This window comes from Oncorhynchus tshawytscha, linkage group LG20 (assembly GCF_018296145.1).
Source record: "Oncorhynchus tshawytscha isolate Ot180627B linkage group LG20, Otsh_v2.0, whole genome shotgun sequence".
In the NCBI taxonomy this organism is placed as follows: domain Eukaryota; kingdom Metazoa; phylum Chordata; class Actinopteri; order Salmoniformes; family Salmonidae; genus Oncorhynchus; species Oncorhynchus tshawytscha.
This window is the reverse complement of record NC_056448.1, coordinates 22,446,723-22,465,078: the sequence shown is the minus strand read 5'-3', so window position 1 is coordinate 22,465,078 and position 18,356 is coordinate 22,446,723. Positions and strand designations below refer to the sequence as shown.

The following is an 18,356-nucleotide window of genomic DNA, read 5'->3' as shown; positions in this document are numbered from 1 at the left end:
GATTGATTTTAATAAGATAAGTTTAATGCTAGCTAGCAACTTAGCTTGGCTTACTGCATTCGCGTAACAGGCAGGCTCCTCATGGAGTGCAATGTAACCAGGTGGTTAGAGCGTTGGATTAGTTAACTGTAAGGTTGCAAGATTGAATCCCCCGAGCTGACAAGATAAAAATCTGTTGTTCTGCCCCTGAACGAGGCAGTTAACCCACCGTTCCTAGGCCGTCATTGAAAATAAGAATGTGTTCTTAACTGACTTGCCTGGTTAAAAAGATTAAATAAAAAGGTGTAAAAAAAAATAAAAAAAATAATAATAAAGTCCAAAAATACCGATTTCTGATTATGAAAACATGACATCGGCCATTCCGATTAAATCGGTCGACCTCTAGTTGGAACATTGCTGCAGGAACTTGCTTCCATACAGCCACAAGAGCATTAGTGAGGTTGGGCCCTAAAGTTGAGCAGTCGCCATTCCAATTCATCCCAAAAGTGTTTGATGGGGTTGAGGTCAGGGCTCTGAAGGCCAGTCAATATCTTCCACACCGATCTCGACAAACCATTTCTGTATGGACCTCGCTTTGTCCACGGGGGCATTGTCATGCTGAAACAGGAAAGGGCCTTCCCCAAACTGTTACCAGAGTTGGAAGCACAGAATCAGCTACATTAGAAAGTCATGTTGTAGCGTTAAGATCTTTTCACTGGAACTAAGGGGCCTAGCCCGAACCATGAAAAACAGCCCCAGACCATTATTATTCCTCCACCAAATGCTACAGTTGACACTATGCAGTCGGGCAGGTAGGGTTCTTCTGGCATCCGCCAAACCCAGATTTGTCCGTCAGACTGCCAGATGGTGAGAGTGATTCATCACCCAAGGAGAACGCGTTTCCACTGCTCCAAAGTCAAATGGTGGAGAGCTTTACACCACTCCAGCTGATGCTTGGCATTCCGCATGTTGATCTTAGGCTAGTGTGCGGCTGCTCGGCCATTTCATGAAGCTTCCGACGAAAAGTTGTGTTGACATTGCTTCCAGGTAGTGAGTGTTGCAACCGAGGACAGAAGATTTTTACGTGCTACAGGAGCTATTCCTCCTAGATGTTTCCACTGCACAATAACAGCACTTACAGTTGACCGGGGTAGCTCTAGCGGAGTAGAAATTTGTAGCAATTACTTGTTGGAAAGGTGGCATCCTATGACGGTGTCACGTTGAAAGTCACTGAGCTCGTCAGTAAGGCCATTCTACTGCCCATGTTTGTCTATGCAGATTGCATGGCTGTGTGCTTGATTTTATACACCCGTCCGCAAAGGGTGTGGCCCGAATCCACTAATTTGAAGGGGTGTACACACTTTAAAAAAAATATATAGTATAGTTTGTTCACAGTTGGTTTTGGCATTTTAACCTGCGTGTCATGAACGTGTCTGGTGGAGATAAACAATCAACATGCGCACAATGACACGCGGAGCCGGTTTGATCAGCATGTAACGCACAACATTTCAATTCCAATTTTTTAACCCGCCTTAAAGTAGACAGCAGCTCTACAGAACACAAAATAGTAGCAGGAACCATTGGTTTCTGAACTCGCTAACAACCATTAGCAAATCTTCAACCATGTGTTAGTAACCACACTTACTGATTTAGTGCCTTGAAGTACCACCCCCTACTCCTTACACACAGTCAATCATGTAGGCAGAATCTCTCACAGCTGTGGATGAAAGTGTTTGTTTGCTACAGTGTGAGCCGTCTCTTAGATACAGTCAAAGAAAGAGAGAATATGTCAAATGAATGAAAAAGTGATATGGTCCATTACAATGTCAAAGCTAAGGTGAATATATACACCAAATGTACAAAACATTAGGAACACCTTCCTAATATTTAGTTGCACCCCCTTTTGGCCTCAGAATAGCCTCAATTCGTTGGTGTCAAAAGTGTTCCACAAGAATGCTGGCCCAGTTCTTGACACACTCAAAGCTGTTGCGCCTGTCACCTACTACCAGACCCTGTTCAAAGACACTTCAATGTTTTGTCTTGCCCATTCACCCTCAATGGCACATAAACCATCCATGTCTCAATTGTCTCAAGGCTTAAACATCCTTTAAAAATCAGTCTCTTCCCCTTAATCTACCCAGATTATAGTGGATTTAACAGGTAACGTCAATAAGAGATCATAGCTTTCACCTGGGTTCACCTGGTCAGTCTATCATGGCAAGAGCAGGTGTTCATAATGTTTTGTACACTCAGTGTCAGGAGTAAGAGAGAAAGCAAGTGCTGTGTATGGACCTCGTCCTTATCCTGGAATCCTAATGCCAATATAGAATGGCCGCGGCTTGTGTTGCCAGGGTGACAAATGCCATAGATAAATGGGAGAGAGGAGGTGGAGCACGAACAGGCAGTACAGGGCTGAGAGGGAGAACGAGAGAGAGTGGAAGAGGCATGCTAGTAGACAGACCGACCGTATTGTATATGCTCATTGAAAGAGGGAGAAATAGGGCATAGCATTTGAGAGAACTAACTGAGTCTGATTATAACCTTTCCACAGAAACACAGTGCAAGAACATAATAAACCACAGAAAACCATGGCACTACAGACAGATATGATCTGTGAGAAAGACCATCTACAGTACATGCAGTTGGTGCTGTAACTGTCACAGTGGGGTTAGAGGGGAATGTGAATATTATGCGTTTGTATATAAATAGACAGTAGCACTGAACACACACATACATATACAGTCAGGCAACATTATCTACAAGAACACACTGAGAAATAGTGATATTAATAGGGGCTGTTCCATCTGCCCACATGACAACACACAGTACTGTTTTTATACATCCCCGAAACCACCTACGCATCATTCTATCCATCCGGTTCTCAAACACTTCTCTTTTCCTCGTTCTTCCGATCGCTCTGACACACACGGGTCAGGTCTGAATTAAACATGACACTGACGCTTTGCTGGATGAATTCTAATTAGTGACTGGTGGAGCTATACAAATGACACAGGCTGTATGAGAGCTGTGTGTTTGTGTGTGTATGCATGTATATGTAGTTGCAATATTTGACTGTGTGCCATCATCATGTTGTTGGCATTGCCCCAATAGTTCCGTTTCTCACCCTGCCCGCCCGGGCTCACAGAACTTTACAGCCGGATCACACTCACTGGAACAGTCACGCTGGTCACAGGCGCCGACGAACCGCACACAGGTCGGAATGAAGCTGAAGACCCAGTATCAATGGCATATTTACACCTCGGTATGGGTCTCGAGGGAAACACTGGTCTCTGCTGCAGTAGGTGCACCTTAAATACACAGACCTACTGGAGAGGCACAGGCGGTCAAGCGTGTGACAATGGGACGTAGTTATGATGAATGTTCCATGAATGTTCTTCAGGAAACAGCAGAGGGAACACCCCCCTATCCACATCGATGGAACAGTAGTGGAGAGGGTAGCAAGTTTTAAGTTCCTCGGCATACACATCACAGACAAACGGAATTGGTCCACTCACACAGACAGCATCGTGAAGAAGGCGCAGCAGCGCCTCTTCAACCTCAGGAGGCTGAAGAAATTCGGCTTGTCACCAAAAGCACTCACAAACTTCTACAGATGCACAATCGAGAGCATCCTGGCGGGCTGTATCACCGCCTGGTACGGCAACTGCTCCGCCCTCAACCGTAAGGCTCTCCAGAGGGTAGTGAGGTCTGCACAAAGCATCACCGGGGGCAAACTACCTGCCCTCCAGGACACCTACACCACCCGATGTTACAGGAAGGCCATAAAGATCATCAAGGACATCAACCACCCAAGCCACTGCCTGTTCACCCCGCTATCATCCAGAAGGCGAGGTCAGTACAGGTGCATCAAAGCTGGGACCGAGAGACTGAAAAACAGCTTCTGTCTCAAGGCCATCAGACTGTTAAACAGCCACCACTAACATTGAGTGGCTGCTGCCAACACACTGACACTGACTCAACTCCAGCCACTTTAATAAATGGGAATTGATGGGAAATGTAAATATATCACTAGCCACTTTAAACAATGCTACCTTATATGTTTACATACCCTACATTATTCATCTCATATGCATACGTATATACTGTACTCTATATCATCGACTGCATCCTTATGTAATACATGTATCACTAGCCACTTTAACTATGCCACTTTGTTTACATACTCATCTCATATGTATATACTGTACTCGATATCAGCTACTGTATCTTGCCTATGCTGCTCTGTACCATCACTCATTCATATATCCTTATGTACATATTCTTTATCCCCTTACACTGTGTATAGAACAGTAGTTTTGGAATTGTTAGTTAGATTACTTGTTGGTTATTACTGCATTGTCGGAACTAGAAGCACAAGCATTTCGCTACACTCGCATTAACATCTGCTAACCATGTGTATGTGACAAATAAAATTTGATTTGAAGATGCTGAGATAGTGGCTGAAACGGTTCATCTAAACCACACTGAGCCTCTTGGGTACGACAAACACACACACACACACACACACACACACACACACACAGCTTGTACAGAATCAAGCACACCCAGGCAGGTACAGTTGAAGTCGGAAGTTCACATACACCTTAGCAAAATACATTTAAACTCAGTTTCACAATTCCTGACATAATCCTAGTAAAAATTCCCTGTCTTAGGTCAGTTCAGATCACCACTTTATTTTAAGAACGTGAAATGTCAGAATAATAGAGAATTATTTATTTCAGTTTTTATTTCTTTCATCAGAAGTGGGGCAGAAGTTTACATACACTCCATTAGAATTTGGTAGCATTGCCTTTAAATTGTTTAACTTGGGTCAAACTTTCAGGTAGCCTTCCACAAGCTTCCCACAATAAGTTGGGTGAATTTTGGCCCATTCCTGCTGATAGAGCCAGTGTACCTGAGTCAGGTTTGTAGGCCTCCTTGCTCGCACACGCTTTTTCAGTTCTGCCCACAAATTTTCTATGGGATTGAGGTCAGGGCTTTGTGATGGCCACTCCAATACCTTGACTTTATTGTACTTAAGCCATTTTGCCACAACTTTAGAAGTACGCTTGGGGTCATTGTCCACTTGGAAGACCCATTTGCGACCAAGCTTAAACTTCCTGACTGATGTCTTGAGATAATGCTTCAATATATCCACATCATTGTCCTGCCTCATGATGCCATCTATTATGTGAAGTGCACCAGTCCCTCCTGCAGCAAAGCACCCCCACAACACGATGCTGCCACCCCTGTGCTTCACGGTTGGTATGGTGTTCTTCGTCTTGCAAGCCTCCCCCTTTTTCCTCCAAACATAACGATGGTCATTATGGCCAAACAGTTCTATTGTCGTTTCATCAGACCAGAGGACATTTCTCCAAAAAGTACAATCTTTGTCCCCATGTGCAGTTGCAAACCGTGATCTGGCTATTTTATGGCGGTTTTGGAGCAGTGGCGTCTTCCTTGCTGAGCATCCTTTCAGGTTATGTCGATAAAGGACTCGTTTTACTGTGGATATAGATACTTTTGTACCTGTTTCCTCCAGCATCTTCACAAGGTCCTTTGCTGTTGTTCTGGGATTGATTTGCACTTTTCACACCAAAGTACATTAATCTCTAGGAGACAGAACGCATTTCCTTCCTGAGCGCTATGACGGCTTCATGGTCCCATGGTGTTTATACTTGCGTACTATTGTTTGTACAGATGAACGTGGTACCTCCAGACATTTGGAAATTGCTCCCAAGGATGAACCAGACTTGTGGAGGTCTACAATTTTTTTTCTGAGGTCTTGGCTGATTTCTTTTGATTTTCCCATGATGTCAAGCAAAGAGGCACTAAGTTTGAAGGTAGGCCTTGAAATAAATCCACAGATACACCTCCAATTGACTCAAATTATGTCAATTAGCTTATCAGAAGCTTCTAAAACCATTACATAATTTTCTGGAATTTTCCAAGCTGTTTAAAAAGGCACAGTCAACTTAGTGCATGTAAACTTCTGACCCACTGGAATTGTGATACAGTGAATTATAAATGAAATAATCTAACAATTGTTGGTAAAATGACTTGTGTCATGCAGAAAGTAGATGTCCTAACTGACTTGCCAAAACTATAGTTTGTTAACAAGAAATTTGTGGAGTGGTTGAAAAACACATTTGAATGACTCCAACCAAAGTGTATATAAACTTCCTACTTCAACTGTACATAGATACACACTAGACAGAAATGCAGACAGAGACCGACACACACAGTCAAGGAGGGAGCAAGGAGAGAGGCAAAGACTGAAGCGTGCAGAAGAAAACGAAGTAGTGAGATAAGAGGAGAGAAGGAGGAAGTGTGATGAGGGATGGGAAACGACTCGAGGTGGTAAATAATTAAACATAATGGACCTTTACACCTGGAGCACACAATAATTGGATTTCCTGTGTTACAGACACGGAGCATTGGCATTATTTAAGTATGGCCATTTTTAACTTCCCTTACGCATGGCATGACTTTCCCACAACCAATAAAAAAAACAGTTTCTCTTAACATTGGACAGAGGAATGCACTATTGTAAACCATGACTGCTGCTAGGATTGTCATTTTCCAATTTGAGATATTTCAACTAGGGCTGATCCCAATTAGTTGACTAGTTAATTGTTTGGTCGATGGGCTGGTGGTCAACAGTGATTTTTTATTTGTCAAGCAGTGTGTGAGATAGATAAATAAAAGAATGATGGCACACGAGACACCTGTCGGATTTGTACCCTTCTCAGTGAACTAATCCATTAGAGGCCACGTGAATGGCACAGTCCAAGAAGAAGGGAATTGTGGACAAAATGCACATCTCTACAGAATGTGCTCTCTCCCAAAAATTGGTCCACATTCATTGTTTCATAACTTCATTGTGTGAATTGTTTGCCTTTGCCTTTTTTATTTAACCAGGCATGTCAGTTAAGAACAAATTATTATTTACAATGACGGCCTACCCAAACGATGCTGGTCCAATTGTGCGCTACCCTATGGGACTCCCAATCATGGCCGGATGTGATACAGCCTGGATTCGAACCAGGTACTATAGTGCCGCATCTAGGACTGAGATGCAGTGCCTTAGGGCTTCCAAGTGGCACAGGAGTCTATCAGTTCCCCATTACATATATTTATTTATTTATTTTACTTTTTTTTAACCTTTATTTAACTAGGCAAGTCAGTTAAGAACAAATTCTTATTTTCAATGATGGCCTAGTTAACAGTGGGTTAACTGCCTGTTCAGGGGCAGAACGACAGATTTGTACCTTTGCAACCTTCCGGTTACTAGTCCAACGCTCTAACCACTAGGCTACCCTGCCACCCCATATCACCAGTAGTAGCCTACATTTACTTTGAATTCCTAATCTACAATGTTTGTTTGGTTATGGTCATTTCTATTAATGCATTCAATATATTATTCCAGTCTTTCACCATTCTCATTGTTGGAATGGACACGTTGTTTGCACAGCATACAACCTATGCTACACATGTGAGAAACAAATTTGGGTTTATTTCATTCAATTTAGTCATTTGTTTTAAGCGCTACTTGTCAATGTTGAGTAAGGACGCAACCCTGATTGTGTGTAAAAGTAGGCATATAGACTACCTGGCCTGCCTGCAAATGTAGGCATATAAATATGTGCACATTTGGGGATGGGATATTATTTCTGATTGGCTTAATGAACCACCACTAATGACCTGTGGAGCTTCTCAAAGTAATGTTGTTTTCTTCACCTCAAACAGCAGGCAAACAAAGTCTGTTTTTACATCCATTGAGAATTACAATAGTTCAATGTATCTGAAAGATCTTTCCAGCTCTCTCCATTTTCTATAACCACTCAGCGTGAAAGGGAAAAATGTCATGCCCTGATCCAGTGGAAATGTCATAAAATAGATCTATTTGATGAGCTCTTATCTCTAGGGAAAAATAGCCTACTGCTGTGTCTGTCTCAAGCTCACTGGTGAAAAGAGGGCCCTACATTTTTTTTCAATGTTGCAAGTTTGCTAGCTTGATCTGGCTGGACCAAAGTTGATACAATGTTGGTTGCAGACAGGCCATGCGTAGCCTGTGTTTTATAGAAAATAAAATACTTTTTGTTGATATTTTTTACCTGCGGGCTGCAATGTTTTTATTTGTTGGCTTTATGTAGATTATTTTTACATAGTTGGCAATGTCAATAGAAATAACTTTTTAGGTTGGGACGGCAGGTAGCCTAGTGGTTAGAGCGTAGGAATAGTAACCCAAAGGTTGCAGGATTGAATCCCCGAGCTAGCAAGGTAAAAAAATAAATATGTCGTTCTGCCCCTGAACAAGGCAGTTAACCCACTGTTCCTAGGCCGTCACTAAAAATAAGAATTTGTTCTTAATCGACTCTGCAGCAATACTTTGCCCCGACAAGAAAGGGCTGTTTGAAAAGGTTTCCCTGTAAAGACGAGCAGTGACACGGCGTGTTGAGGACGTCACAGAGAATATGGAACAGTTGACAGACAAGGTAAAGGATTTCACCCATTTCTCCTTGGCCCTGGATGAGAGCAGTGATGCACGTGACACGGCACAGTTGTTGATATTCTTACGAGGCATAACCCCAGACTTTGAAATTGGAGGTGATTTCTTCAGTGCAGTCAATGAAGAGCACAACCACAGGGAAAGATTTATTAGAGGAGGTTGAGCTTATATAAAGTTGAGCTTATTTATGTGCATGTTGAAAAAGCAAAATAAGAGACATATCTGGACGTGATTTACAGTAGATATATCTTTCGACACATTCATACACATGATGTATAATCCAGTAATATGATACCTTGCTGATTCATCATATCATCCTACTTCATTCTGGCCTATGTGACAGTGTAACATCATGGGTCCAAACTACAGTAGCCTATACTCCTCATCATGAGTCCCATATCTGGATAAAAGGCCCTAAACTCCTGCAGCACTGAGCACTAAATTGATAGCTGACAGACAGTTGCGCCTGACCAGCCTGGAAGACAAACAGCAGTTGAGTGTACTATCAGACAGCCAATACAGCTGACAGTCACAGGCCCCTCCACTCACTTCCTGATGATGACGACATGTGACATGGCCTTCTGCTGAGAGCCAACATGACAATTAATCGACAAAGACCCATGAATGTGCTATAGAGGTGTGATTGGGACTGCTATTTTATGTTGTTTTCTGCTTGATAAACAAGGAAATCTGTACAAAAGACACAAGGATCAAAGCATTTTACATAAAAGGTTATAGGTTTTCAGTGATATGTTTGTGGAAAAGATTCAGGCCATATCATGAGAAGGAAGTACATTTGAAAATAGTCCAGCCTCAAGAATGAATCTATGACCAGAACATCTCGTTAGGGGTATGCTCCTGGCTGTACTACTATGGGTATTTAGGTTCCATAGGGTATTATCAGCTTGTCACAAGCACTTTTTAATAAATAGAGGTTATTTATAAGTTGAATATGGTAGCCTACTTGTAGTCTGGAATGACTGGAATTACTACAACACAACAGTACTTAAGAGAACTGCCCGGTCACCAAACCTTTAAAATCAGCTTGAATGAATAGATCAGTTCTATCAATTACACATTACTCAGCTGCGTAGGTCCAGGCCCTCCACTGAGAAAACACATGGAAATGGCAACATGGAAGCACAGGAAGAATACAAAATGGCAGGAATAGTCTCTTCTCGTTCTGTCACGAACACATGGGCCATCTCCTGTTTCCTATAATAACTGGTCACCAACCTCAAAAACAACCAGCCACTCCTCCCCATCTCTTCCTGCCAGCTCCATTTCTATTCAATGACAGAGAATTGCCATAGACCACAAGAAAGAAATGCACCAAGTTGTTCCAAAAGGTATTAAATGCATTCAGAAAGTATTCAGACCCCTTGAATTTTTCCACATTGTTACATTACAGCCTTATTCTAAAATGTATGAAATTGTTTTTTTCCCCCACCTAATCAATCTACACACAATACCCCATAATGTCCAAGCAAAAACAGTTAAAAAAAATAAAATAAATTTAGCAATTTTTAAAAACTATCACATTTACATAAGTATTCAGACCTTTGACTCAGTACTTTGTTGAAGCACCTTCGGCAGTGATTGCAGCCTCGAGTCTTCTTGGGTATGACGCTACAAGCTTGGCACACCTGTATTTGGGGAGTTTTCCCATTCTTCTCTGCAGATCCTGCATCTTTCCCTCATTCCTGACAAGTCTCCCAGTCCCTGCCGCTGAATAACATCCCCACAACATGAAGCTGCCACCACCATGTTTTCGCTTTGTCATTATGGGGTATTGTGTGTAGATTGATGAGGGGGAAAAACTATTTCATACATTTTAGAATAAGGCTGTAACATAAAATGTGGAAAAAGTCAAGGGGTCTGAGTACTTACTGAAAGCACTGTATGTTATTACACATTCTGTCAAAATCTATTACCATTGAGAGAATCTAGGCCAATCAAATTATTAAAGCCTTATGCAAATCAACCCTGGTGTAGTGTGACCTATATAACCAACAATCACTCCTTAAAGATAACATCACAAGCAGAGAGCAAAGGCTTAAAGGACAAGCGTGATTATCCAACACACTATCCAAGATAATGAATACAGAATTACAGTAGGGCTAGGTGTAAAGCATGTACATGTAAGGGCCTTATTTGAATCTGTCATAATGATTTGAATGCTGAGACTTAACTCCAACACGCTGCAGAATCCCCCCCCCCAAACATTCAGAACTGAACAAGCAACCATGGCCAATAAATGAGTGGAAGTACATTTTTTCAGAAACATAAGAACCTAGTAGGCGGCGATACACTGGTTTCAAGATCCACTCTCTTATATTGATGTGTTTGAAAAGCTTTACATCCAGCAAGCTCAGTTCCTCTTGAAATGGATTTGAATAGGAAAAAGCACATTTGAAAAACTCATCCCAAATGCTGAAAAGGAAACTCACACAGAACCATAGCCAAGTAATTCCACAGGCCTACCCTTGATGCTTTTGTAATTGCTGCCCTGCCCTAGCTTTAATACCAGAGGAACCTTGGCCGTGGTAAAATGATGACCGGGAGGAGAAGTATGCATGTACATACAACAAAGGCGAGGGAATTTGGTGAGCCCAAACATAGCATGCCTAATGAATTCTATAGAGTTCAGAGTACAAAAACACTGATTGCGTCTAAGGGGCCTCATTACTGCCTGTGTTCTCTGTCCCCTGGCCAGGGACAAACACAGGGACACACACACACACACACTCAACCTGCTTAAGTGTGACGGGAGCTGTGGTTGAAAGGGGTAAAGACAGAAGACTGGTAATACCTAGAGACCAAAGGAGTAGGATATGACAGAGACAGTGCTGCACTGTCAAGTATGTAGCCTAGAGCTCAGAAAAATTGCCAATAAACAAACAATGATATCCATTTGGGGAGAGTTACAATTCTACTCATAAATTGAAATGTATAGGAGTGTCTTGATTAATGAATGGAATTGATCCCAACCTTGGTCACAAAAACACATCTCCATGTTGCAAACCATGTTGATGGCTGGTGCTAAAAGTCAACAGCTTCTGCCTTCCCTGTTCAATATTACTACTAAATATGCATTACTTCCTGTAGAGCAGGGGTCATCAACTAGATTAAGCCGACGGGACGTTTTTTTTCTTGTGTCGATGGTCGGGGGGCCGGAACATAATTATAAATAATTTGTACTCTGCAAATTGACACAAGAAGACAAATAGATATTGTATTTTGAAACCTTGATTACATTGATACACGATCACATGTCTATTTATGAGTGGAAATACTTAGGATATAGATTTTCTACATTCAAATAATTGAGGTGAATAAAAATTGTGGGCCATATCAAATTGAATTTGGCCCGCGGGCCACCAGTTGACAATTCCTGCTGTAGAGTTAGTAGAATTTCATGTTGAATATCCTACATTTAGCAACAGAGGCCTGAGTAATATACAGTGCATTCGGAAAGTATTCAGAACCCTTCCCCTTTTTTGTTACCTTACTGCCCCATCAATCTACACACAATACTCCATAATGACAAAGCGAACAGGTTTTTAGAAATGTTTGCTAATAGATTAAAAAAATAAAAAACAGAAATACCTTACTAACATAAGTATTCAGACCCTTTGCTATGAGACTCGAAATTGAGCTCAGGTGCATCCGGTTTCCATTGATCATGCTTGAGATGTTTCTACCACTTGGAGTCCACCAGTGGTAAATTATTTGGAAAGGCACACAGCTGTCTATATATGGTCCCACAGTTGACAGTGCATGTCAGAGCAAAAACCAAGAGTTCCGAGACAGGATTGTGTCGAGGCACATATCTGGGGAAGGTTACCAAAAAATGTTGGCAGCATTGAAGGTCCCCAAGAGCACAGTGGCCTCCATCATTCTTAAATAGAAGAAGTTTAGAACCACTTCTTCCTAGAGCTGGCCGCCTGCCCAAACTGAGCAATCGGGGGAGAAGGGCCTTGGTCAGGGATGTGACCAAGAACCCGATGGTCACTGACAGAGCTCCAGAGTACCTCTGTGGAGATGGGAGAACGTTCCAGAAGGACAACCATCTCTGCAGCACTCCACCAATCAGGCCTTTATGGTAGAGTGGCCAGACGGAAGCCACTCCTCAGTAAAAGGCACATGACAGCCCACTTGGAGTTTGCCAAAAGGCACCTAAAGACTCTCAGACCATGAGAAACAAAATTCTCTAATCTGATGAAACTCTTTAGCCTGAATGCCAAGCATCATGTCTGGAGAAAACCTGGCACCATCCTACGGTGAAGCATGGTGGTGGCAGCATCATGCTGTGGGGATGTTTATCAGCGGCAGGGACTGGGAGAGGAAGAGATAAACAGAGCAAAGTACAGAGAGATCATTGATGAAAACCTGCCCCAGAGCGCTGAGGACTTCAGACTGGGGAGATTGTTCACCTTCAAACAGGAAAACGACCCTAAGCACACAGCCAAGACAATGCAGGTGGGGACAAGTCTCTGAATGTCCTTGAGTGGCCCAGCCAGAGTCTGACTTGAACCCAATCGGACATCTCTGGAGAGACATGAAAAAAGCTGTGCAGCGACGCTCACCATCCAACCTGACAGAGCTTGAGAGGATCTGCAGAGAAGAATGGGAGAGACGCCCCAAATACAGGTGTGCCAAGCTTGTAGCATCATACCCAATAAGACTTGAGGCTGTAATCACTTCCAAAGGTGCTTCAACAAAGTACTGAGTAAAGGGTCTGAGTACTTATGTAAATGTGATAGTTTTATTATACATTTGCAAACATTTCTAAAAACCTGTTTTTGCTTTGTCATTGTGGGGTATTGTGTGTAGATTGATGAAGGAAAAAAAAATCTATTTTAGAATAAAGCTGAAAAGTAACGAAATGTGGAAAAAGTCAAGGGGTCTAAATACTTTCCGAATGCGCTGTACATAGTTTTTTCCCTTTCTTCTTTGGGACAGACAGGGTTGTTTGGAAAGAGGCCTTACATTAACCTGTTGGTAAAAGGCCTACACAATGACACCACACAATGACAGATAAAACAGGCCTACTTAGACCAGGGTCCTGGGGTGAACCTGACTAATAGACAGCCCGTTCAGTCCCATAGCTTAGACAGGTGGGTGTCTGGTACTAACCAACTCAAGTCAGGTTTTCCAAACCAAATCCTGGGGATCAAGTAACAGGTTGATCAGATCAGTATGCTTCAAGCAAAGACATACCCAATAAAGCGCTAGTAAGGAAATAAATAACATACATTTGCAGGACAGTGGTCAAAAACATTGCAAAATAAAAGTGCCACACCAACACACTAACAATATAATCTATAGAGGTGTGGTATAATGAGAAGGGCTGAAAAGCAGACCTAAATTAGAAGCTTAGCCTAGTCCACTCCATACACATTAAAACCAGCTGATAGTGATAGCTCCAACATCATCCACTTATTTCTATGGAAAACTCCCAATGGCACATGAAGGCAGAAGTATTTGAATTTGAAGTGCGCGTCCTCTGCATTCATTTTGGTGTCACGCGTTACGGTGTTCAGAGTTTGTTGTAACCAATTCATTGATGTGATTATGATATAGGTCAAGCCCTATTGGTCATGTACATGCGAGGCATACATGTGTCACGTAAAGAGAGCCAGAGGTTGAGGGAATGTTTTTCCTAAACAGATTATTGATTTCAGTAACATAACTTTTCATTCAGATATGGGTAAAATTATGTTGCATCTTCAGCAACACGGACAGCATGATAAATACTGATGTTCTGTAGTGGTCGCTGAAGCAGGGAGGAGAGAGAGAGAGAGACAATGGATGCTAGTCACATAGTCACTCGCTGTCTTTTTTTAACACAGCGCCACAAGTCTGAGCCAGGCGGCACAATCAAATCAATTATGGTCAGACTCCATCTAGTAATTTGTGTCTTAATTATTGAATCAAACAGCTCGCTTAAAGCATCAGACAAGCTCAGTGCATATAGTTGATTTGATTAAAACACAGGATGTGTCTATATATGGAAAAATAGGTTTTAAAATTTCAACCAATCGATTGGTCGAAAGAACAGACGTCTCTTGGTCAACCAAGATTCTATTTTGTTGGGGACAGCCCTACTAAGGATCATGGTGAAAGTGGCCATAACTAGCAAAGGATCATGGTCTATGTAGTTGTTTTCATCTTGCCTGAGAGTTAACCTTAATGTCAATAGCATAAGGGCGCGAGCACATGGTCCTGTGTGTAGACAAATGTAGTAGTCAGAATGGATCACTATTTAAATATCTAAATTTGTAGAGAACTTTAAAATAATTAATCGTGGGGATCAAACTTGATTATAATAAACAAAATTAGAGCGCAAAACAGCAGTCTAAAAAATGATTCTGCCAATCGTAATTTACATAGGCTTTCTAGGGCAGACCAGGGCTTTTGGCACCACTAGGTTGCTATGCAGTAGCCGACAAGCAGAGCTCATGACTTCACGCTCCAGACCAGACACTGGGGGCTAGGCCCACTCATATGCATAGTCGCATAAAAACATTGTTTAATTATACTAAATGACAAAGCACAAATGGAAAATGAAAACAAGGACAGCTACATTATCACTGTAAAAAAGGCTTCTTTAGATTAGTGTTCAAACAGCATGTGAAGTACCACGAGTTGGGCATTGTGTCTCACCTTCTTGCCAGTGGAGCCTGTCTTGATGAGGCAGGAGCGTCCCAGGGACTGGTAACCACCAATGACCTCGATCTCCTCCACAGCAGGGTAGCGCTTCTTCAGCAGGGAACCCAGCTGGGCGTAGGGGGCCTGGGATGGCGTGGGGGGGGTCTGGGCCCCTCCGGAGGTCTCCTGGGACTCTGGAGAGCCAGGCTGAGGCTCTGACTTACGTTTAGGCACCACAGTGAAGGTATTCCCCTTCCGCCCATGCACCACTGGAGTTGGACTGAGGGCGACAGGCTTCGAAGGGTCCACATCTATGTCATCTATGTTGGTGACAGGTAGCTGGTCAGCTGGGGCATCCTCTGGAGGTGGCGACTGGATAGAGGGAACTGAGGAGGGTGCTGGGGATGGAGAGGGGGGCTGGGTGGCAGTGGGGAGAGGTGGGGCTGGTTTGGTTGGCCTGGCTGCCCTCACCTCCTCTTTCCTCTTGGAGGCTGCTGGGGTGGGTGGAGGGGTAATGGGAATTGGCACTCCTGGAGTGGGCATCTCTGCCAATCTCTGGGAGGGAGGAAACTTGATGGGGCTGGAGGGGGCCGTGCTTCCGGGGGAAGAGGCTGCTCTGTGGCGTTTGGGGAAGACGGTGAAGGAGTTGCGGGACTGGAGGCGCAGGTTGGCAAGGGCACGAGCCTGGATGTCCCCGGAAGGCAGCAGGGAGAGGTCAGGGCGGGGCGAGGGACAGATCTTGAACCCTGGAGAGGGGGGAGACATCAGGGGTGTGGTGGGGCTGGCAAGGGACTCGGCACGAGCACAGCAGGTATCCGGAGAGCATGGCACCTTGGATTTGGGGGGCACCTCTGTGCTCTCCCAATCGCTCTCTCGGAAAGGCTTGGTCTGGGGCCCATCTGCCTTCTCTCTGGGGTTGACCACCACACTGTGTCCCCCACTCACCTCAAAACGCTGGCGGTAGGAAGACACTGATTGAGGGGGTCCAGCAGAGTGCAGAATGCTGTCAGGCTCATAAAGAGGGGGCTGTAGATTTGGTTTCGAAGACTGGGAGCTGGGGGAGACTGAGGAAGATGACTGTGTGTTGCCTAGGGTGCGGACTGGTGAGCTAGGCTGGGCGTGTGATTTGTATTTTGGCACCAGATCTGGCTGTGGCTTGGGTCGTTGTCTTGGCCTGCTTGAACTGGTCTCCAAGTCCAGTAGGTTCTCTGTGCTGCGAGACTTGGGTTGCAGTTTTCCGTAGTTGCTGTCAAATTTCTGCAGCATGCGGCTCACCCTGCCCTGACCCTCTCCTGTCTCGAATGCGCCCTCGTGACAAGGATGACTTAGCGTGCTCAAGTTCTCCTCGCTCCTGCTTAGTGTGGTGTCATAAATAACCACCTCCTTTGCCCGTATCTCGGTCACCCCACCAGCTCTCCTGTCCAAGAGGTCATTGAGGGAGCTGTAACTGCTTAGCCCATTCTGCTGCAGATAAGACCCGCTTTTTATTCCACTGGCGCCCGGAAAGTAATCCGGATCGGATTCTATGATAATGATATTCTCAGCGCGTATAGTCCGAATTCCAGGTACACTGCCATACAATTCCAGTATGTGCTGGACGGGACGAATGGCACTCTCCCTGTCCTGCCGTTTCTTTCGCTCCTTCTCCAGTTTGATGAAGGGATTCTCCTGCAATGGGCCTAGACTGTCCTGCAGAACCAGGCTTTCCTGTCCCTCGCCATCGTTTACCGTTTTCTCCGAGTCAAACGGGTCGGTGGCAGTCAAGGGGTCTTTGTTAGTTTTCACCGGCGAGAGCTCTGGGGAGGTGGGGGAACTGCCACGCTTGCCTGCAAAGTGCTGGCTCGCTGGAGTGATGGTGTAGTTCCGAACTGAATCAGCGTTGATTTCATTGTCTTTTTGGGGGGCGCTGCTGTTTCCCGTTACTTCGCCATTAACCCGCGATGAGCTCGCGCTAGGGCAAGGCTCAGCCGCTCCTGCTCCAGACCCGCCACCCTTTGCTTTCCTCCGCTCCAGAATCTCTCGTTTCCAGGCCGGCATCGTCGGGCTCTCCTGCCCAGCCTCCTGGCGGAGAACACGGACTTCTCCTCCACCAGACATTGTGGGGAGAAATGTAATGTATCCGGGAGATGGTGTTCCCCGACTGGGAAAGAAAGCTGTATGTCGCTGTACCTGCAGCGCCGAAAATCGCATACACACTTACATCCCCACGGTCTCTTTCGGTCTTTCTGCGTTCTTCCTCCTCTGTCTGTGACTCCTGCCCCGCCCTCCGCACCTGTAAATCTACGTCATTATTCAGTCTTAAGAACAGCGCCCCAAGAAGCAACCTCATTTGGTGATATCGATTTGGAATACACCCCATTTTCAGAGTACCACCCATCAAAGGAAATCCCTCCTCTTTCTATTGTTGAGTAAGTAAAGAGGAACTGTCAGTCAAGGAAATTCAGTTCAGCCCCACTTTTACGGTTTAACCCTTTCAGTGAATACATTGAAATATGTTATCATAAAAGCACGTATCGACTCCTCAATTGTTCTTTTTTTTTTTAAGAAAAAAAAATGCATTTCATTTCAATTGAATTACTGACCTAAACATGAAAGGTACCATTAAATTGTTTTAATAGATTCAAGTATTTAAATATGTGTGTGGAGCAGAGCAAATTATCGACCATCAAGTGTCCAAGACCAATACATTTAAAGTCCCTGCTGTTGCCTTGCCAGCACTCTAAATAAAAGGGTGCTGGGATATAAGATAATTAATTTGGTCAAGCTATGCCTACTACTATTCTACTAGTTTAGGGAAAACTTTAGATGAAATCCTGTGAGACTATTGGATCATATTCGATTCTCTCACCTTAATCCATGTAATAATAGGAAAACAAGAGATTGGTGCTTGATAGGCCTAAAATGGTCAAACAGCTCAACATGTATTTTATTTTCCTAAATGAAGCTTATGCAGCCTTAGCCATGGTATTAGCGATTATGACTTTTCCTTCCATGAAAGTTCATATAGGAGTGAGTTCCTTTTATTACTTGAACGGCCTTGCCAATGTTGGTTTAGGCATAGGAAATTGAGTGGGTCACACGCCCATCTTCAATGTAAATAGCGACACCTTGTGCCCACATTTCGTCGTCATAAGGCATAACAGTGGACATACCAAAGATCTAAGTCTACATGGGACATAACGGCATGGAATCCGTTCAGCATTGTCCAAAA

At 43.8% G+C, this 18,356-nt stretch overlaps 1 protein-coding gene across 2 annotated transcripts in view; it reads right to left on the bottom strand.

Moving 5' to 3' along the window:
* tprn (taperin) overlaps positions 1-17,474 on the bottom strand; it is a 30,670-nt gene extending 13,196 nt beyond the window's left edge. The window contains exon 1 of one of the 2 annotated variants that reach the window (XM_024382302.2): positions 15,161-17,474. In XM_024382302.2, the coding sequence (XP_024238070.1) occupies positions 15,161-17,335 (2,175 nt within the window). In that variant the 5' untranslated portion in view covers positions 17,336-17,474. The remainder of the gene's footprint in view (positions 1-15,160) is intronic. The other variant, XM_024382303.2, reaches the window with a different exon arrangement.
* Positions 17,475-18,356: the final 882 nt, after the last annotated feature.